This window comes from Schistocerca americana, chromosome 8 (assembly GCF_021461395.2).
Source record: "Schistocerca americana isolate TAMUIC-IGC-003095 chromosome 8, iqSchAmer2.1, whole genome shotgun sequence".
Taxonomy (NCBI): domain Eukaryota; kingdom Metazoa; phylum Arthropoda; class Insecta; order Orthoptera; family Acrididae; genus Schistocerca; species Schistocerca americana.
Window position 1 is genome coordinate 325162578 of NC_060126.1, and position 19799 is coordinate 325182376.

At 40.3% G+C, this 19799-nt stretch overlaps 1 protein-coding gene across 1 annotated transcript in view; it reads right to left on the bottom strand.

Moving 5' to 3' along the window:
* LOC124544830 (odorant receptor Or2-like) overlaps positions 1-19799 on the bottom strand; it is a 34963-nt gene that overhangs the window by 2344 nt on the left and 12820 nt on the right. Inside the window, exons 3-4 of the mRNA XM_047123526.1 lie at positions 19371-19472; positions 12181-12336 (exon numbers count right to left, since the gene is read on the bottom strand). Of these exons, the coding sequence (XP_046979482.1) occupies positions 12181-12336; positions 19371-19472 (258 nt within the window). The remainder of the gene's footprint in view (positions 1-12180; positions 12337-19370; positions 19473-19799) is intronic.

Consider the following 19799-nt stretch of genomic DNA (forward strand, 5'->3'; position numbering starts at 1 on the left):
AAGAGTATCCTACGACTTCCACATCGCTGGCAATATTGGTGACTACTATGAAGATCAGTAACACTTTGAAACACGTATCTATTTAGTACGAGCTGTAAATAAATAGTTGCCACTATTAAAGTTCCAACCCCCGTATGTATAACAGATCTACCGAATTTGATCTTATTCCGGTAATTCCCCAGTGGTGGGTACCTTTTTGGTCTTAGCGTGTATTATGTACACTATCTAGGTTGTAAGAACACTGCCTGAGAAAGGAAAGATTCCTAATTCGAGTGCGCAGCTCGTGGTCGTGCGGTAGCGTTCTTGCTTCACGCGCCCGGGTTCCCGGGTTCGTTTCCCGGCGGGGTCAGGGATTTTCTCTGCCTCGCGATGACTGGGTGTTGTGTGATGTCCTTAGGTTAGTTAGGTTTAAGTAGTTCTAAGTTCTAGGGGAATGATGACCATAGATGTTAAGTCCCATAGTGCTGAGCGCCATTTGAATCGTTTGAACCTAATTCCGGTTCCAGTCCAGCACACTGTTTGCAAATGCCAATAATTCTAATTTCTGCCCCCTTACATCCTTTATTCTAGACAAATGAATCAACACGTATTAATGTGTACACTAATCTTTCTTTCTGAGAAAGCAGTTCACGCTTTGAGAGGGGGGCAGGGTGTTGCATCTCGGAACACTTTGGGGACTTTTACCTCTAGCCAAAGGTGTAACAGATGTTTAACGTATTTTCTTAGTTCATTTAGAAACGATAGTTTTCATTTTATCTGTGCTGCAACCTGTTTATGAACTTACAAAAATTACTCCAGAAGAATAAGGTTTTTCCCCGCTGTACGAAACTAATCCAAGGTACAGCAAGGTAATGTAGATAGGGACAAATAGTCTGTTCAAATGTAAAAGTGGTGCAGTCGAGAAACATCTTGGCAGTATTGTATTTAGTAGTGTGTGTGTTAGATTATTGTTGTACTAAACACCAATAATCTTTAACTGAAATCAAATAAACAAAAAAATTATCAAAAACTACACGCAACGTAAAACCAATTTGAAATACAAGTCATTGGTAACCAACAAATATTTCCAGGGGGATGGGTTTCTCCACGCCCAGTCCCAAAAAATAGTTTGAAAAACAAGATTCGTTAGTTTCTGTTGACTTCAGTTAACTTGGAGCTTTTTAAAGGGGTGCTGATATGGAGCTAGGGCCCAGAACCTGAAAATATCTTTTAGCACATTCTTGGCAATAGCTATGCATTTTCAATGTTGTGTACTACCAAGCTGTGGGTTCATCATGACCAACGAAAAAGAATGTATATTTGGTTAATTATTGTCGACTTCTACTTACAACAAACTTTTTAAAGACATATTGGTGTATAAGCAAGGACCACAATCTAAAAATATTGAATATGACAACACTAGTAAGACTTAAATTTTGGGTCAAGTTTAACAAAAAAACTTCAAACATTTGTGCAGTCTGATGAGAGAATTCATTAGAAAATATAAATACTTTTTCAAAATTTTAAAATGTAAAACAACTGACTAAATTGCAATATTCTCAAAAGGTGGACATGTAGTACCTTCTCCGTCCTCCCTCACTAGGTAACGAGATAGATAACATATCATACTGCACTTACATAAGAAGAATTCGTAATATTTACCTACGCTGCGCAGCACACCACCTCATATCTTAAAACAACAGAAACAGTAAAAAATTCCAGTAACAGCTTGCGGAGGCTTGCAGTGCTCATTCTTTCGTGTGATTTCAAAATCAGTCACTAGATTGACACTCCGTCCAGGAAACATCATATGTTCGTAGATACAGAGCCGTCCACGTACAACAATCTCCCACGATTGTTGTACTTAAATAGGCAGCACTTAATCCTATAGACAATAACCAAATGTACACGGCACTCAAAACAGGCTGGCCTGAAATGTCATTTCAGCATTTCATAACAGAGGAATGTAAAAAGCAGACAATGAATTCAAGCAGGATATCATTGAACTCTCCACCAGCAGAATAATTCTATCTAGGAGTTTCACAGTAGTTTGTTGTGACCATGTTCTCTGTTAATGATATTAATAGGAAGTGGAGATTTATCCTGTGGTGGCTTCCTAAAGCACCGATGGTGATCCCTGACCGCGATATCGTACTTTATAAATCAGTTGTCCGAAATTCTTGTCTACCATTGGAAACGATTTGTTCCGTGCTTAAAGACCCATTGCTCTACTGGGAGGCGAAAACCTAAGGTCTGCAGGGCCGCGATGTAGCCTATAAGCCATTTATCACAACAACTAATGTGTGACATAACTCACATTGCAAAAATGACGCAGTTGTGTGGATAGGTGGCTAGGAGTTTCATAGCGTGGTCACTCAGCTTACAGTCTTAGACATAGAACCTAGCAGGATGCCGGCCACTGCAGAGGTCTAGTGGCAGACACTCACCTGAAGTTCCAATAAGACCGGCTGCCCTTCCAGCCAACTGCACGATCGGGAAACTATAGCATGCAGAAATTTCCGGAGGATGTGTTGTCGTCCACTCGAGCTGATACAGAGCTGTATATGCTCCTGCTTTAATGGTAAACATTGCGAGTTCGGATCTATTACCTCTTCAATTTTTTAAACTGTATTTCAGGTGTCTGGTAAAGGTATTAGTCTGATGGAGTCTGAATGATAGCTTTCATCACACACCAGTAATAGCAGAAAATTTCAGAAACATATCTGGGAAAGAGCTTGAGACTGCGCCAAGATCAGAGCAGATGAATGCTGGACATTTGCCACGCCGGACATTTGCCACATTTGCCTCTTCGCCAGGTAGCTTGAGTAGCGATCCCTCAGGTAAGGGATGCCCTTCCTCGTACTAGTTCTGTCCGCTTTCAAACTGCCGTCTCCACATCTTATCAGTACAACCAGTACGTAAGGGACCTTCTTCTTCGACATCTTGGCCAAATACAGAGCTTCTTTTCCGAAATCGAAATATTTATGACTTTTGGGAAACGAAAGCAATACCGACGATGATGTCAGTATGTAATTAGTTCCGTCAAGTATAAATATACATCCCTCTGTCTGTACGGTAGCTTCCTTTCACGCTTACAGATTGCGATAGAAACAATCACCATGGGAGCAACAAGAAAGGAACGATGTAAAGAGATTGCGAATGTACGCTACTCATTTCTTTTTCACCACTGGATTTGTGCCTACTTTAATCAGTACAACTGCATGCCCAAAAGACAATAAGGAAAGAAGAAATGGGTGTATGAATGACTGAAAAGAAGAACGACATACTTCATAATAATTTACTCTCTAAAATGCGATATTCCTTGCGGCGAAATATTAGTTAGTAAAGTGTAGAGGGACAATGTTCAAAACATGACTGAAAATACGTTCACTAAATAGAGATAAGAACGTCTATGATTGACATGTCACCTAAAGTCGACGTACAATGTTAAAATGCTAGAAATAAGAAAATGAAGGAATACAGATTGCTATGCCTGTAACGTACGTTGTTGTTCTGCATTGTTTAGCTCTGGTATTTACAGGGTCACAGAGAAAGCATCCTAGGTTTAGGAGCGAAAAGCCGTAATTCTAATGATCTGCACTACAACAGAAACAAGAAGGACAACTTAATGTGTCCTCCAGTTCACAAGTGACATTGAAACAGATAGTTCCCGTGACTTAGTATGGGCAGAGGTTATATTCGACAACCGGAATAAATTAATAGCTGGCTCCATTTACCGACCCCCGGTCTCAGATAAAACAGTTGTTGAACAGTTCAAAGAAAACTTGAGCCTCATCACAAATAGGTACCCTCGTAATACAATTATAGTTGGCAGTGACTTCAGTCTACCTCCTGCAAGTTGACTAAAATATATTTTCAGACCCTACTGTAGATATAAAACGACTTCCGTAATAGTTCTAAACGCTTTTTTTAAAATTATTTTGAAAAATTAGTTCACGAGGCCATTCAAATTGTAAATGGTTACGAAAACACACTTGACCTCTTAGCCACAAATAATCCTGAGCATCACGACGGATACAGGGATTAGTGAACACACAGTCGTAGCGAGGCTCAATTCCGTAACAAAGAAATTCACCAAAACTAAACGCGAAATATATGTATTTATAAAAGCAACTAAAAATTCGGTTGACGTCTGTCTAAGAGACAGTCTCCAATCATTCCAAACTATGTAAGTGAAGACCATATGTGGCTTAAGTTCAAAGAAATAGTATCAACAGCACTCGAGAGATTCACACCCAATAAATTAATAACGGACGGAAATGGTCCCCCGTGCTACACAACACACAACAGAAAGCTGCTGCAAGAGCACCGAAAAAGGCAAAATCTCCAAGATTGGCGTAGTTTTGAGGCTCGAAATATGATGCGGATTTCAATGCGAGATGCATTTAATAGTTTCCACAACGAAAGTCTCTCTAGAAATGTGGCGGAAAATCCAAAGAGATTCTGGCTCTATGTTAAGTAAACCTGCGGAAAGGCTCAGTAAGCGATAAGGAGGAGGAGGAGGAGGAGGAGGAGGGGGAGACAAGGGACCCAACCCTTCGGAGCAGGTAAAATTGTGGCAAATGTCCGGCGTGGCAAATATCCGCATACCGAGCAGATGATGCTTTAGGGTTTCCTCCCTGTACAGCGGCTATCGGTCGCATGCCACCGGCCGCATATCGAAATGAGCCGTCCGACCATATGAAAACGTTGTGGCGCACCTTGAGTAAGTTTCTGCTCTTGCTTTGGTAAGCATAAAACCGGTTACCAATATAGTTTAATTTTCAGAGTGATGTAACTTCGATCAACCGAGTAAACAACGCGCAGTAACACAACACTCATACTGCTATGAGTGTAATTATTAAATGTCCTTATCATATTTCAACTTGCAGTGCATCGCTTGCATTTACATATCAGAACTGCACACTGAAAATCAATGAAAATTATTTAAGCGTTGTAAAATAGAGCCGCAAGTGGCAAACGTCTAACACTTGCGAAATAGTGTTCATTTTATGTTACGTAGAGCGGTGAAGGCAGCGGAGCAGCTCGAAGCGTTTGCATCAGTCGTGGCCGAGTGATATGAGCAAATCACGTCACAAAAGAGTTTGCTTGTTCCAAGAAAGAGAACTATGGGTTGAATAATTTTCCACATTCAGGAAATCTAGATGATTGACGTTTGTAACGAAATGTGAATATTTAATCATCGTGCAACATTTGCATTCATTAGGAGATGTTTATAAGTTGGGAGGAGGTGTGCTGTTTGCTCTTATTCATAGAAACACATATCAAAAGAATGTCACCGCATTTTCACATCAGTTCACTCACTGAACACTCCTACGCTGTACTCTTACTTGTGATGCGCTATGACGGCTTCATGTTAACTTCTTAAGAAGAAATTTTAATGGCTGTGGCTGAACAAAGGGTACTATCAACATAATATTTTCCATCTTTTGATTCAAAAAGGATGTTGTGCTCTACGAACTCTTTCCCAGTGATGCGTCGATCATAGCTGTTATTTGTTGCCATAATTAAATACAAGCCTTTATCTGGTAGAAAAAATTTGTCTATGAACCTGAACTCTGTATCACTTCTGCCAAGTTGATGTACCCTGTTATCACCATTGTCCAACTTCCTTTGAAGAACACACGTGCCTTTATGAAGCCGGTTTAAGAGTTTCCGCGTGTTGACATATGAGGTATTAATTATCTATGTACCACGTCTGCAATTATGCATACTGTTGTGTATTAATTTGTGAGAAACGGCAAATAAAACTTTACAATGTAGTACTAGTAACAAATATGATCACCGTGAAAATAAAATACCGATAGTTTAAGCTCATGAACCAGTTGCGTATGGGTGCTGCATGCACATTCTATAACTGTCTACTGATCTGTACCATCGCGTTACACCTCGATAACTCTCATAGAAATATTGTGGTAGCCTGGGTCGCCATTCCCTTGAAACTGTCACGCGCTAAGTAACACTACACCGACTGAGAAGAGCTGCATAGAAAATCAGCTCCACGTTGAGCTTCGTGGACCTGTTGATGTATTGAGGGTATCTCTGCATGAAGGATATTGAGTTGAGAAAACTCTTCAACTAAAGTGCCTCCAGCTTTTATTGACAAAATGTTAGCGGCGTTTATATTGTTGAAAGATGTAAGAAAATGATACTTGGCGTGCATTCAATAATTATAGAGTGAGTGACAGTTTCACTTAAAGATGCTTATTCTTAACATTACTACCAGCATTTTGTGTTCTTTGTTCTATGTTATGACATCAGCTGCTTATCCTTTCATGTTAAGAGATACTGGAATCGAAATTGCAATGCACACATTCGCTGGTTTCTTCTTCAATGGCTTTTTGAGCCTACTTGACAATGACAGCAGTCATTCTCTAAGACCAAAATTGTCAACAGGTGTCTGACCTTTTTATCATGTTTACAGCATAACTACTAGAGCTGCTCAAAAAATGTGAATTCTGAACAGTTAATGAGATTTCCAGTATTCAGCATGTTTAAAGTAGAAAAACGAAAATTACTGAGGCAGTTTTTGATTTATAGTGGCTTGTTTGCAGTTGGCACATCGGAGTATTATAAATTAACTTGAATCTAGTCGCTAGACGTAGTTAGAGAAACGGGAATAAAAATCGTTGCCCAGTACATACCGTATTTAAGCTTCCAGTCAATGCTGCAGCAGGTGGCATCATCACATTGTTGATGAACGAGCTCCTCAAGAGTGAGTTCACTCAAGATACACACTGGGTGTGGAAAAATACTGTCTGCGGGTAATGTAACTGAAACTTGGTTCCATGCAAATTATATTTTGCAACAGTGTGACCATCGAGTTATATTCTGGTTGGCACAGAATCGTCCTGCTATACTCAGTTGATTCAGTCTTGTCATTGCCACTGAATAAAGTGAGTGATTTTTACTTAAGCTGCGACATCAGCTTGTCGCTTTATGGTTTTCAGCCAGGAAGATCGTTCCAATCGGAAATTGCTACTCATCTCGTCTTTTACATTGTAATTTACCTGTCATAAACTCCACTGGGGTAATAAGGGAGGGACATATGCTATAACTCTTCGCTAGCTCTGTGGTAATGGGATGACAATGCTGTTTGGGTTCCCAGTTCCAGTTTCACAGACAGAGCTACAAGAATCCAGAGAGAAAATCAGTGACGACATCTAAAGAAAACTTGTACATCATACGTCATTTTGCTGATTCCAGAACACCAGAGTGTGAAAGCATGCTGTGCACTCAATAAAACCTTTTTCTGTTTCTGATGACATAATTTTTTTAAATACATACTTTTGTTTATGAAGTGCCATATTTCGGCACCTCTTCAGTATGACAGAGGGCAATACAGAATATCAGACCGTTTCGAAGTCCAAAGTGCGTAATACCTCACTGACTGTCGTTTTAGGCATGCGCGTCACACTACTGTATGTTTTATTAAAATCGGCTTTCATTGTACAGTTATATTGGTAAGTTGTAATTCATTTATATTAGCACAGTGCCTATTTTAATAGCGTTTTTCCATGACTTTATTCGTTGCAGGAGCAAAGGCAGTGAGAATTTGATCAGCAACAATATATTCTCCCGCTTTATCTAAATCCGTGTGACATCAATCAAGTAGTTTACCAATACCAAGCTTGCTGAAAGCTGTTGGTTCTGGGTTAAAGATGTTGTCAAACCAGATCTGAAGTGGGTTTTCAGCTACGAAGAAATTTTCTTGACAGTTTTTCGATAAAGAGCAACGTAGTTCGATATTCGAGGGTATAATATTCGGAGAATAAGTGCATGAAGGAGACTTTCCAAATAACTCCTGGATTGTTTCCTTTGTAAAATCATTGGAGAGACACCGTGTAGTAGCAGCATTTGATATATTTTTGTTGGTCGTCTCCCTTATCCCGTGATTTGCATCGATCTATTGCTGTGCTGAAACATCTCATCTTTCAGTCATAATGTATTTAGGGTGATTAAAACCTGAGCTATATTATCTATCAAATTAATATATAGTTAATAATAATAAAAATGACTTTAGGGACTGCCAGAATTAAGAACTCTACGTAGATATTAACTCCTTCTCTTCCCTGGTGGAAGTCTTCTATGTGGTATTTTCTGTGATTTAACTGGGTCCATGACGAGGCAGGCTAGGCAGAGATGCTGTAGGACCTGACTGTGTTCTTTCGGGCCCCCTTCGGAGTTTCTATTAGAGCGAAAGCAATATATGGCCAGGGCATCGACGACTTGCATTCCTGCAGTTTCTCACATAACGCACCCTGTGCAATGTGGAATCCAGGCCTACATTCAAACTATTCATACAACGTGCCATGACGAGCACCTGCACTAGAGCAGAATCTTAGTTTTTACACCTCGACCATCTGGTCAGAGTGCTGTGGGAGGCAGACACAGATACCGATTTCTGCAGTCTGTGAGAAGCGACACAACTACATTGCGTTCAGGAATTGTTTTCTGTCTTTGTGAAGCATTGGGAGGACGTTTTAGGGCCACTTTACGCAGGATCGAAGCTGTCTGGTCTAAAAGGTTGTAAGAGGCATCCTCATCGGTTAATCATAAAAAAAACAGCTAAGAAAGGGAAGTCAGGGCACCAGTTTCCAAGAAATTCCGATGTGGGTACTGTGGTGTTGGCTGCAGTGAAATACTTAATTAGAAAGTGGGACTGTAATACAGATTTGTTTAAGAACATCGTACATGGAAATTAGTTATTGTTTAATGTTGTAAAACTTATCTGGTGGAGAGTTAGTTATTTTATTCACAATAGTATCACTAGGCAGAATTCCTCAGAATTTTTCTCATTGGTGCATGCGAATTATGTAGACTTGTAGAGAGGAGAGATAAAGTCTACTCCAGATTTGGAAGAGAACACTTGGTCTGTGGATTCTGATGAGATCGTTTGGTCTGCATATTATAGAGCAAATTCTTGGTAAGGGGTTCTGAGAGATCTGTTTGTGCAATTAGCTGCTGATGTGTTGCTGAGTGCAGCAGATCACGCCGCTTGGAACTTTCACGCTAATGAACACAGAATATGGTGAGAAATGGTCGCTTAGGCGAACGAATTACGAGACTTACCGAACGTTTCTAGACGCGTTGGTAGTATTAAGTACGTTTAACAAATTTTATAGATGTTTTGGTAGTTGAAGACTCATTCATCACTACATCAGTGATGTTAACAGCATGTTATAGTATTTAGTTTTACGGAGAATCGAGCAATCACAGTATGTTTGCTGCGGACTTGTCTCTTGATAACTCATTGGTGAGATCTCGATTTTGTCCGATTTACGTAAATTATTCAGTTTTTGCCAAGCTATTTAAGTGTTAAATTTGGTCCATTCAATGATAATAATTGTCAATTTTTGTGTCCTATGGATTTTTTAAGATCGAATAGATGCTATGATTATTTCTTGTTCATTATTTCTTATGAGGTGCAACACCAATGTCCCATGTTTTCTTAGGCTTCACTTGCCCTCGCACATTTTTTAAAGCATGTAACATCGTGGGGAACAATCTTACGATCGGCCAGTCCAACCAATTCAGATCGTTCTGACATCTACACGGGTATCTCAAAAACTCAAACAATTGCTCTAACCAATAAGGGACTTAACATCTGAGGTCATCAGTCCTCTAGACTTAGAACTACGTATACCTAACTAACCTAATAACAACACGCACATCAATTCCCGATGCAGGATTCGATCCTACGACAGTAGCAGCAGCGTGGTTCCGGACTGAAGCGACTAGAACCGCTCGGCCACAGCGGCCGGCCTCAAAAGCTCATTTGACCTTTCACAACTGCAAACAAAAGGTGTCTCAGTTGTTGACAACAAACGCTAGTTGTGATGGAAACATTCCGGAGGAGGAATTCCTATTGTACAACAGACTTTTTAAAACTCCAAATTCAAAATAATATGCTCACACTTCCCTTTATTCGAGTATATATCTTTTGTTTGGGCTCAGTCATTAACTTTTTTTTATGGTGTCAGCAGTACTCATCATAAGGAACTGTACTACTCAAGAATACTCAATATCTGAATTGATGACGTTCAAGTAAAAATGTAGCCACAGTCACTCAATTGATCTGTGTTGCTCTGCTTTAGAGCATGCAGCATGCATTTCTCCTACATCCGACTTCCGATTCGTGACTATTGAATGTCAAACGCTACACGAAGTTTAAATAGTATCACGACATTAAATACGTCAGTTATCGAGACTTTCTGTGCTTGGAAAATCATTCAGTGGAGAACGATCTTTATTGATACAAACGATGTTTGCACGAGTTAATTGGACAATAACGCACGTCACATGCGATACAAACATTTTTAACTGCCTTCGATGTGTAAACAGCTGTATTAAGTCCAAAGCGAACAATAAGTTGCAAACGTTAGACCTTTTTCACCATTTTACTTTATAACGCTGAAACAACGTTCATTTGTCTCAAGTATAAAAACACGAATATGTAAATGCAAGACAACTGCTAGAAGCTGCGAGACAACTGAGACAACTGCCAGATCTTCAAATAGGAAAGTGGCCGATGATAAATACAATCATAGCAACCCATGTGTGCTCTGTTACAGCGCGCTGTTTATTGAAAATATTTTACGTGGAAAATCAAACTATAATAATAAACAATTTTGTGCCTAACAATGTGCTGAAACTGCACCGCTCCATGGTCTCTTGAAGGGACAGCACCTGATGTCAGACGGCCAATGATGTTTGGCTGATACACGGTGGAGAGTGGCGTCTATAGGCGTGGAATTTCTTGAGCATGAGCAGTTATGACGTGGTGCAGCCACGAGATAGTTTGCAGAAATGCTTCTGGATGTTTCTGCTATTACTTTTGGGTTAGATAGTGAAGTAAACACTATCGTTAAAGCTCCATCAGACTGATACCCTTACCAGACAGATGAAATGCGATTTAAAAATATGTGACGTGCTGTGTGGCTGCGCGGTTTGAGGCGCCATGCACGGATTGCGGGGCCTCTCCCGCTGGAGGTTCCAGTCTTCCCTCGGGCATGGGTGTGTGTCTCGTTCTTAGCATAAGTTAGTTTAAGTACTGTGTAAGTCTAGGGACCGATGACCTCAGCAGTTTGGTCCCTTAGGAATTCACACAGATTGGAACATTTTTAAAAACATATACTTTGTCTACACATTACACGACATTACCACTTTTCTTTCTTTCTCTTGGTATATTTGTTCGCTGTCTTTCTTTCACAAGGAGTGAGGTTCAGCGCGCATGTCACGTGACGTCTCTCATAGTCTATCGTTGAAAACTTATTTCTCATTACAGAGGGGGGCCAATCGCTGAACGAGCTTGCTATACTGCCGTACCGGCATCACTATAGCATGAGCACATACAGCAATTTAATAGCTCGAGCGGTAACCAGACTTCCTCCTGAAACTTCTGCGGCCTGTAGGATTACCAGATCGTGCCGATGACTGGAGTTGGAATTCTTCGCAGTGGCCAGATTTATTGACACCTTAAATACACTGTCTTTGACTTAGTATCTGTGGCGGATGGCTGGAGGTCGGCTTGAATATCTATGACTGTACATAATTTGGAGCTGTAATGGTTGTGAAGTGAGTAGGAAGCGATGGGAAAATGGATTATCAACAGCCGGAAAATGCAGAAAACCAACGACCATCGGGTAAGATGACCCATAATGTTTTTTGGGACTGCCATGGTGTGATGCTAAATTATTATGCTCGTAAGGATTCAATCGTAAGAGGAGCATGTCACAGGAATCTTCAGAAGATCGTTATGAGAAACTGTGAAGACGAGGTGTCATGAGACACCGTCAGAAGAGGCGATTTTGCTCCACGATAATGCTTCTACTCATTCACTATATTATTTCCCATTTCATCAGTGTTTTTCCTCTTTCCTCACACTAAGAGGCATTTTTAGAACGACGACGATGTGATTTTCGGGGTGAAACATTTCCTGAACAGCCAAATTGCATGCATTTACCAGCAAGTCATATATCGTTTTGAAGGGTGAATAAATGGATGACAACTAACATCACTAACGCTACCTGACTGTTTCAAGGTGATGATTACATTTTGCTTCGGTGGTTAAGTATCTAGTTTTGCTTCACTGTCCGGATGTTAGGGTTAAAATTCGAACCTACCCGGCTACACAGTGTTTTCCGTATTACAGTTAACTGTCTGGTTACTCCCACTAACCGAGAGGAACGCTGGCTTGTCTATGGGGTAGAGGTGTCCAGCTGTGAGCACCAGCGGCTTCTGTGCGCGGCTGATGAGGATTCTCAAGGCGTGCTTGAAACGCTCACTCGCCTCCACCCAGGAGCAACCGTACGCCGCTGATGATATCATCTCCGCCTGTGGACAAATGTTACAGAGCTATTATTCAAATTAGCTGTAAAAACAACCATAATGTAAATAAGAAAACAATTAAGTCTGCGGAGTAACAAAAATTTATAAAAATATAGAAACGCATAAGTAAAGTTCTAGTAATCGTGACTTTGACTTTTTTTGTACCGTTCTTGTCGATAGTAGCCGACATGGAAGGAAATTACATTAAAATCTAGGTGAAATACTGTGTCACTGAGTAAGGGAAGCTGGCCGTTGTGGTCGAGCGGTTCTCGGTGCCTCAGTCCGGAACCGCGCGACTGCTACGGTTGCAGGTTCGAATCCTACCTCGGGCATGGATGTGTGTGATGCCCTTAGCTTAGTTAGGTTTAAGTAGTCCTAAGTTCTAGAGGGCTGATGACCTCAGATGTTAAGTCCCATAGTGCTGAGAGACATTTGAACCATTTTGAGTAAGGGAAAATATTCTACTAATATTTGTCGAATTTAACTGACTTTTGCTCTAAAGTAGATGATCTTCACAAGAATCCCCTTCAGAGTTCGTCAACCGGTATTTTCGTGGCTAGAAGATTCATAAGGCTTTTCTATTAATGTCGTACGTAAGGAAGTTACCACTGCAAGACTGAACGTGGTAATGTGAGGAATAAAAAAAGAAAAAAATGCGATTGAGTAAAATTAATTACTTACAAGTACCATGCAATTTCTGTTACTCTCCCTAACTTAACTACTTAGTTTCATGACAAAATTTTTGCTAAAAAGAGATCTAATTTGCATATTACCTCAGCGTCTATGTTCTCTTCAGATCTAAAGAAATGACTGCAGTAAACTAAAATACGAAGCGTTTTCAATAGGTAGGGAAATGTTAATGTTGGGAAGAACTTTATTTATACGTCTTCTTTAATAATGTCACGTAGAGGAAGGTGTAAGCAGATGAAGAACGAACACTAACTTCACCTAACGAAGGTTTATTCAGCACTTGCACATACAAGAGCGCGGAGTGAACTGCCTCCAGCCAGAACACATACGGAATATATACAGCTGCAGAACATTCCTGTATAGAGATTCTTACCATTAATGGATACTTCTAGAATGTACTCGAACCGAAGATTAAAATTTAGGTGAGTTTGGAACTGACGACCCTCCATACAATGATGTAGTATCATAACCACTACACTAGGGCCACTGCACTACTCTGTTTTTTTCTACAACAATATTATCGTCTGGAAAATAGCCCCAATTAGATATACTGTTACACCACCGCTTTTTCCAATGCCCAAAACTCTTCTGTAACTCGATCATTTCGATAGTTATTAGCTCTCTCAGCGATCCATTTTTACTCTCACCTATGCTTGTAAACCGACGGCACTTACTTATATAAACAAAGAATCATTCCATGGGACCATGTATGCCGCGTAGGAAGGCTAGGGCACCATTTCAGTATTGCTTCTGCTCGTCAACGAGTGACTAAGCGTAACAGCTGCATTATAGTGGTGCAAAAGCCATGAATTGTTTCACCATCAATTCGGGCATATTTTCGGATTGATTCACGCTAAATGCATTGGACTTTTAAGAAGTACTCATTGATCGTTGTACTTTGTAGGACGAACTTATGGTGCACCATATCGTTAAAACTGAAGAACGCAGTGAGGATAACCTAAACTTCTGATCGCATTTGTTGTGCTTTGCGCCCATAATGCTTCCACATGAAAGACTGAGTGTTATATCCGTAGACTCCCGCTTCGTTACGTGTTTTGCTCGTTTCAGTAGTTCTTCACAGTTACTGCTTTCGTCTAGCGACTCCTTGCATACGTCACTATTTGTCTTCGAAACTCAACAATTTTGGAACGTATTTTCATGTCGCCCATCAGAAAAAAATTGTCTGACATGAGTCGGCTTGTATGATAACATCGTCAGGGACTTCACGATCATCCATAATAATTTCTCTCACTTTTCTCACGCTTTCCTCTGTTGATTATACACCGGTCCTTCGGAAAGCTTATTTAACTCATAGCAGACCCAGCAAAGGAATGTTCGACGTTTCTAAAAAATTGCTTGCTGTATTCCGCTCTTACAACAAAATTAATACAAATTCTCGAGTATACTTTTATACTAAATAAATAATCGCCACAATATAACGTCTCCGACAGCTGAGAACAGGCAGATCTACGATAAGACTAACGCTACAGATACTTTGCTGACATGTTAAACAACACAACAACTATAAAATCTCGCGAATCGGTCTAACACAACGCACGAAAATGCAGAATTCCTGTTACTTTATGAAGATACCTCGGACAAGTGTTCTTTCCCACAAATTTATTGTTTTATATGTTCATTTGAATACTCAGCTGTTATCACAGGGAGATATCTACTGTACTGCTTGTGTTGGAGGAAGAGAGCGATGTCTGTGAGGGAAAGACGATGGAGTAGGCAGTTTGTGTGGTGTGCTGTGTGAAGCCACCAAGAGGTAGATTAATGTATGTATGTCAATACCGTTGAACCTGAAATCTAAAGTCTTCAGGTAAATACAGTAAAGATTTAAATACTTATGATTCGTGTTTTTGCCAGCACGTTAGTGTAGATGACTTGGCTGATAATTTATAATTGTTGGGTAGCCCCAGAATGCACGTAAACGATTTTGAGATAAAGACTGATAAGAAATTTCATTTTTGTAATGCTTTTAAGATTTGTTGACAGGCCTATGTAACTTGATGCTTTACATTTATGTTGGATTAATGAAAATAGATAATACTTGCTGTTTAAATCTCATTGTTTGGGAATCAATTGTGAGTAATGTAGCTTCAATTGTCAGATGTTTTTGAAAAGCCAAACATAACTAGCAACATAATTTTGCTAAAAAACTGAGTGCTCGTAATTAACCATAATCAGTACCGCCTCCCAGTTCAGACCATATATTTTTTTTAAAGAAACTGAATTTTCTTATATGTTCTCGTTTATCAGCCAAAAGAATTTCAAGCGCATTTCAACTATTATGACAGGCATTGCACACCGTTGAGCCTGTAGCTAGCATTCATATTTTTTATGAGAGTCCAAAATATATCACGTTATTCCGTTGCTGCTCTAGAGGTAAGACAATTTAATTAATTTGGTATGTGCACAAGGACCAAAGTTATCAGTTTTGAACAGGGTCAGGTGATACAGTGCTTAGGGGGCTGAATGTATTTTGCAGGGACTGTATTTCGTTATTGGTATTGGGAGTTGCATTGCCCAATCAATTCGTGTAAAGTTTTGCTAACAGTAACACAGATTAAGCACACCTCTTCCAGTCGCAATACGCAACACGACAATTGGAGTTCTGTACCAATTCCACAGTTCAGACATCATTCAACATAATAGTAAAGTTATTATATCATAGATTAAAGAGAATTACACACCTTACAGTTTCACTCAACTTGAATCCACCTCTCATATGAACAAAGCGGTGTAGAATGAAATACCCCCAAATTACTATTGTACAGAGGTCCTTCTTCACATGTAAAGGGGTACAACCTTCGCTATTTGTTCGACATCACTCTAGGAAGTACTCTATGTAGCGGCGTGATCTCGGTGACCTGTAGTTAAGAACTTTTCCGGTCTCTGAAAACGAAGTGTTTCATGTCGGCAATGTTGCGTAAAACATTCTGGGACTTCCTGTCATGCCAGTTGGAGCTTACGACAGTCACCTCCATCGTCTCCGTCAGGAGTCAACTGACTGTACAAACTGATGCTGTAGTGGCCTTGTGTAGCCCATATACGGCTTGAGATTGGTCGGTAATCAGTAGTGCTGCTGCAGATGGTGTCAACGCCTGCGCTGGTGGCGTAACCGCTCTCGTAATAGCGTAAACATTGCGTATAATATCTCCGCCTCTTCCCTGTACTGAGCTAGTTTCCATGCACCACAAAGATTTTATCCGCTGTTGTGGCTGAAGTTCTTCTCAGACAATTTCTGCAGCCTAATTACAGAATCCCAGTTGGTAGGAGCTTTGGACAAGACTTTCCATTCGTCAAACAACATTTTGTGTTTGTGAGTATGTTCTCAGCAACTTCAGATTCAGACATTTCTCGATTTTTAATATGCCATTGATGTTCTCCACAGCAGTTGGAAATGGTACCACGGAGTGACCGATTTAATTGCTTCCGTACTCAGAAGAGGTGTTATAAATCCCAGGAGTCCTGAGGACGAGACTGTTCTTAACAGGGCGCAGCATCTCCGTTGTCCTCTTAGAAGGTCAGAAAATGGGTCTCATATCTCGTTTTACCCAGACTCTGCCGATTTTGCTGGATGTAGCATCGAAGAAAGAAAGAAATACGATCGGCGGTTCATCTCGTGAATGTTCAACATTTTCACGTTTTAATTATTTATTTGTAATTTCTGCTACCAGTCACTTTTATTTGTTCCATTTATCATCTAACAAAATACAACGCGTTTAGAACATGTGCTGTTCATCATCAGACGTTTATACATACATACAGAAAAATTTTGCTTAAAAATAAATTGTCTTAAACTAGATTAACGTAGAACTTTTTGTGCATTGTTCGTTTCTGTAGTGGCTGGGGTGGTATTTGAAGGGGGAGGGAGGGGGGCAGTGGATGGCCAGAAATCGATGTTGCTGTGATGTGATACATAGCCAACAAGAAGAAAAACCGGCAGAAGACATCACTAACATCGGTTTCTGGCCATACACTGCCCATCTCTTCCCCCTCCCCCCCCCCCCTCCCAAATGCAAACACCACACCAGTCACTACAGTAACATGGACATAATGTTCAAGGTTAATTTAGTTTAAGAAAATTTATTTTTAAGTAATATCTCTCTTTATGTATGTATAAATACCTGATGACGAACACGACATGTTCGAAACGCGTTGTATTACGCTAGATTAAACATAAAACAAATAAAAGTGACTGGTAGCAGAAATTACAAATAAATAATTACCCCACGCAGTCACGGTTCACAAACGTATCCACTATGCCCGAAAATAACTTTCACATTTGCTGCAATGTGCGTGGACTAGCGGTACTTGAATGGCCGAGGCATCAAGGCGACTTTTCGTTGTATTAAGATATCTAAAATTGACAGGATTCCTTCTTTCTCTGTCTCGACGTTGTACTGGATGTTTAGGTGTATATTATTATATGAAGATAGTGCACTTAAGACGAATAGAGTTTTATTACTTCTTTTAATGTCAGTATTCTCCTGAGTAGCCTCTTCCCAGAGATGCAAATGGGAAACACTTTTATCTCTGGAATATTTTCCCCAGGAGGAGTCCATTATCACAAAAACATATGATTTTGTAGCATGGCCTCAGGAAATATAGTGATGTTATTGACTCTGTTTCCTTTCAGTACTGCCTCAGTACCAGTATAACAAAGCCTTGTCGGCTAATGTTGCAAACACCATAATAGCTTGGATTACTTCTAAAGCAGTGTATAAATGCGGCGTTTTCAGTCTCTGAAGCAGTGTATTAGCACAGTCTTTGCAGTCAAAGCTCTAACCATATTTCGGGTTTGTTACTTCCGGCTGACCCCTCCCCCGTTTTCTTCTGGTCGTAACAGTGATATTACATCACGTTCAGTATCTGAGGGTACATTTCAGGTTAAATGTACTCTGGTGTGCAAAACGTAAGGACGAAAGTAACTTTCACATGTCGCATCACTAGCTCGATGAAACTTGGACCACAGGTGGAGAAATCTGTTGTACTATTGTTCAGTACAGTACAGTACAGAAAATTACTAAATGATGAGACGAACCGAAATGCCACTTTTATACAAAGACTATCATTACACTGAACTCACTGTGTTTCATAATGTTTCCTGGACAATACAGTAAGTTAGACATGGTTCTTAATAGAGTGTGCTTTCTGGGTTGCATTAGCTGTACGCACCTCTAGCCATATGAGAGTACATCCAGCACTGTCGAACGTGATCGGTTAGGTAGTGTAAGTGTGGAGTTGTGGGGAAGCATAATGGTAAATGAACGTACTGACCTCAAAATCTTTGGACATGGTATACTCACTGGTCAACGTTATTATAACACTTTACTCCTTACCTATGTGCGTCTTTTCAGGTGCGCATCGGCCCTGATTTTATTTTTTATGGATGACAATGCGCAAACGAATCGACCACTGTAGGTGGACTAGCCTGCCCATTCCCGTGACTTAAATCCATCGAACACATGGTCGATGCATTGGGGACACCTACTGCAGTAGATCGACATGAACTTACGACTGTTTACCAGCTGTGAACCCCACTGGAGGATTAATGAATTCCTGCACCACAAGAACTCCTCACCAACTTCATGGCTACCATGGCAGCACATTACGGAGCATGCACTGCCATCTGTGGTGATCACACACACTGTTATGAACCGTGTGCCTACTTTTTTAATGTTCAAGGACCCATAATTAATCGCGATAACTTGTGTGCAATTACTGTCTTTGAATAAAAGTGTCATCTCTGTCAGTTACCTTTTATGCCGTACTATAGCAATTCTTTCTATGGCTGGTCTAATTTCATCGTGATACGTTACTTGCAAGTGACACATCGTGCGAAAGTGACTTTCTTCCTTAAGTTTTTGACACCAACTTAGGTTCATAATATCATATAGCCTAACAGATTCAGTTTCAAAAGGAGTGTCACTCTCACGATAATCGACGTTTTGCCAGCTTACACACACAACACGCACACAGCAATACTCTTCATATGTGTATGCGTGTAAGCTGGCAAAATGTACACTATCGCAAAGAAGTTGTCACGCATACCACCAGGCAGAGGAATCACCACTACCCTGACATATAGCTGCAGTTGCTGCGGAATGCAATGTTCCTGTAACATCTCCATCAAATGGGTCTGCAGTGCCACGAAAACGTTTTAATAGTACAATAAACAGATCAAATGAAAAAAGTGACTAGTTTTACCACACACTATGAGAGGATAGTCGATGCTATTCCTATAGAAGCTGTGAAGGCGGTGATAACTTGAAAACGATGGGAAGTGTAAGCAGTGGGGCGCATTGTCAATAACTAAGCAGCTCTACTCGTGTTCTCACCTTTTCTGTCACTGTGTGAGCTGCCCAGCAATAGAGGTAGACCTGGCCTCCTGGAATGGGGAGAAACGACATCGAGCTGAAAGCTGCTGAAAGGTCCTTACTCTGGAATGGAAGTAAACTTGTTATGTCGATAGTTGTCAGAAACTAGAAAGAAAAATATTGTAAATATTTTTAAAATCATTCAAAAACTTCTATTGAAAAGCAATATATATCCAAGAACTTCTTGATTAATTTCTCTCAGCGAGTGTAATAATCTTAGAACAAACATGTGACGGCTACGAAACCCAGAAATAAGATAGTGTCGAACTTCCTGACAGATTAAAACTGTATGCGTGACTGAGACCTGAAATCTGGACCTTTGTCTCTGCTGACAGAGCTACCTCATTGCTGTACATCCGCCAGTACCTGATCTCCTTCCTTCGAAACTTT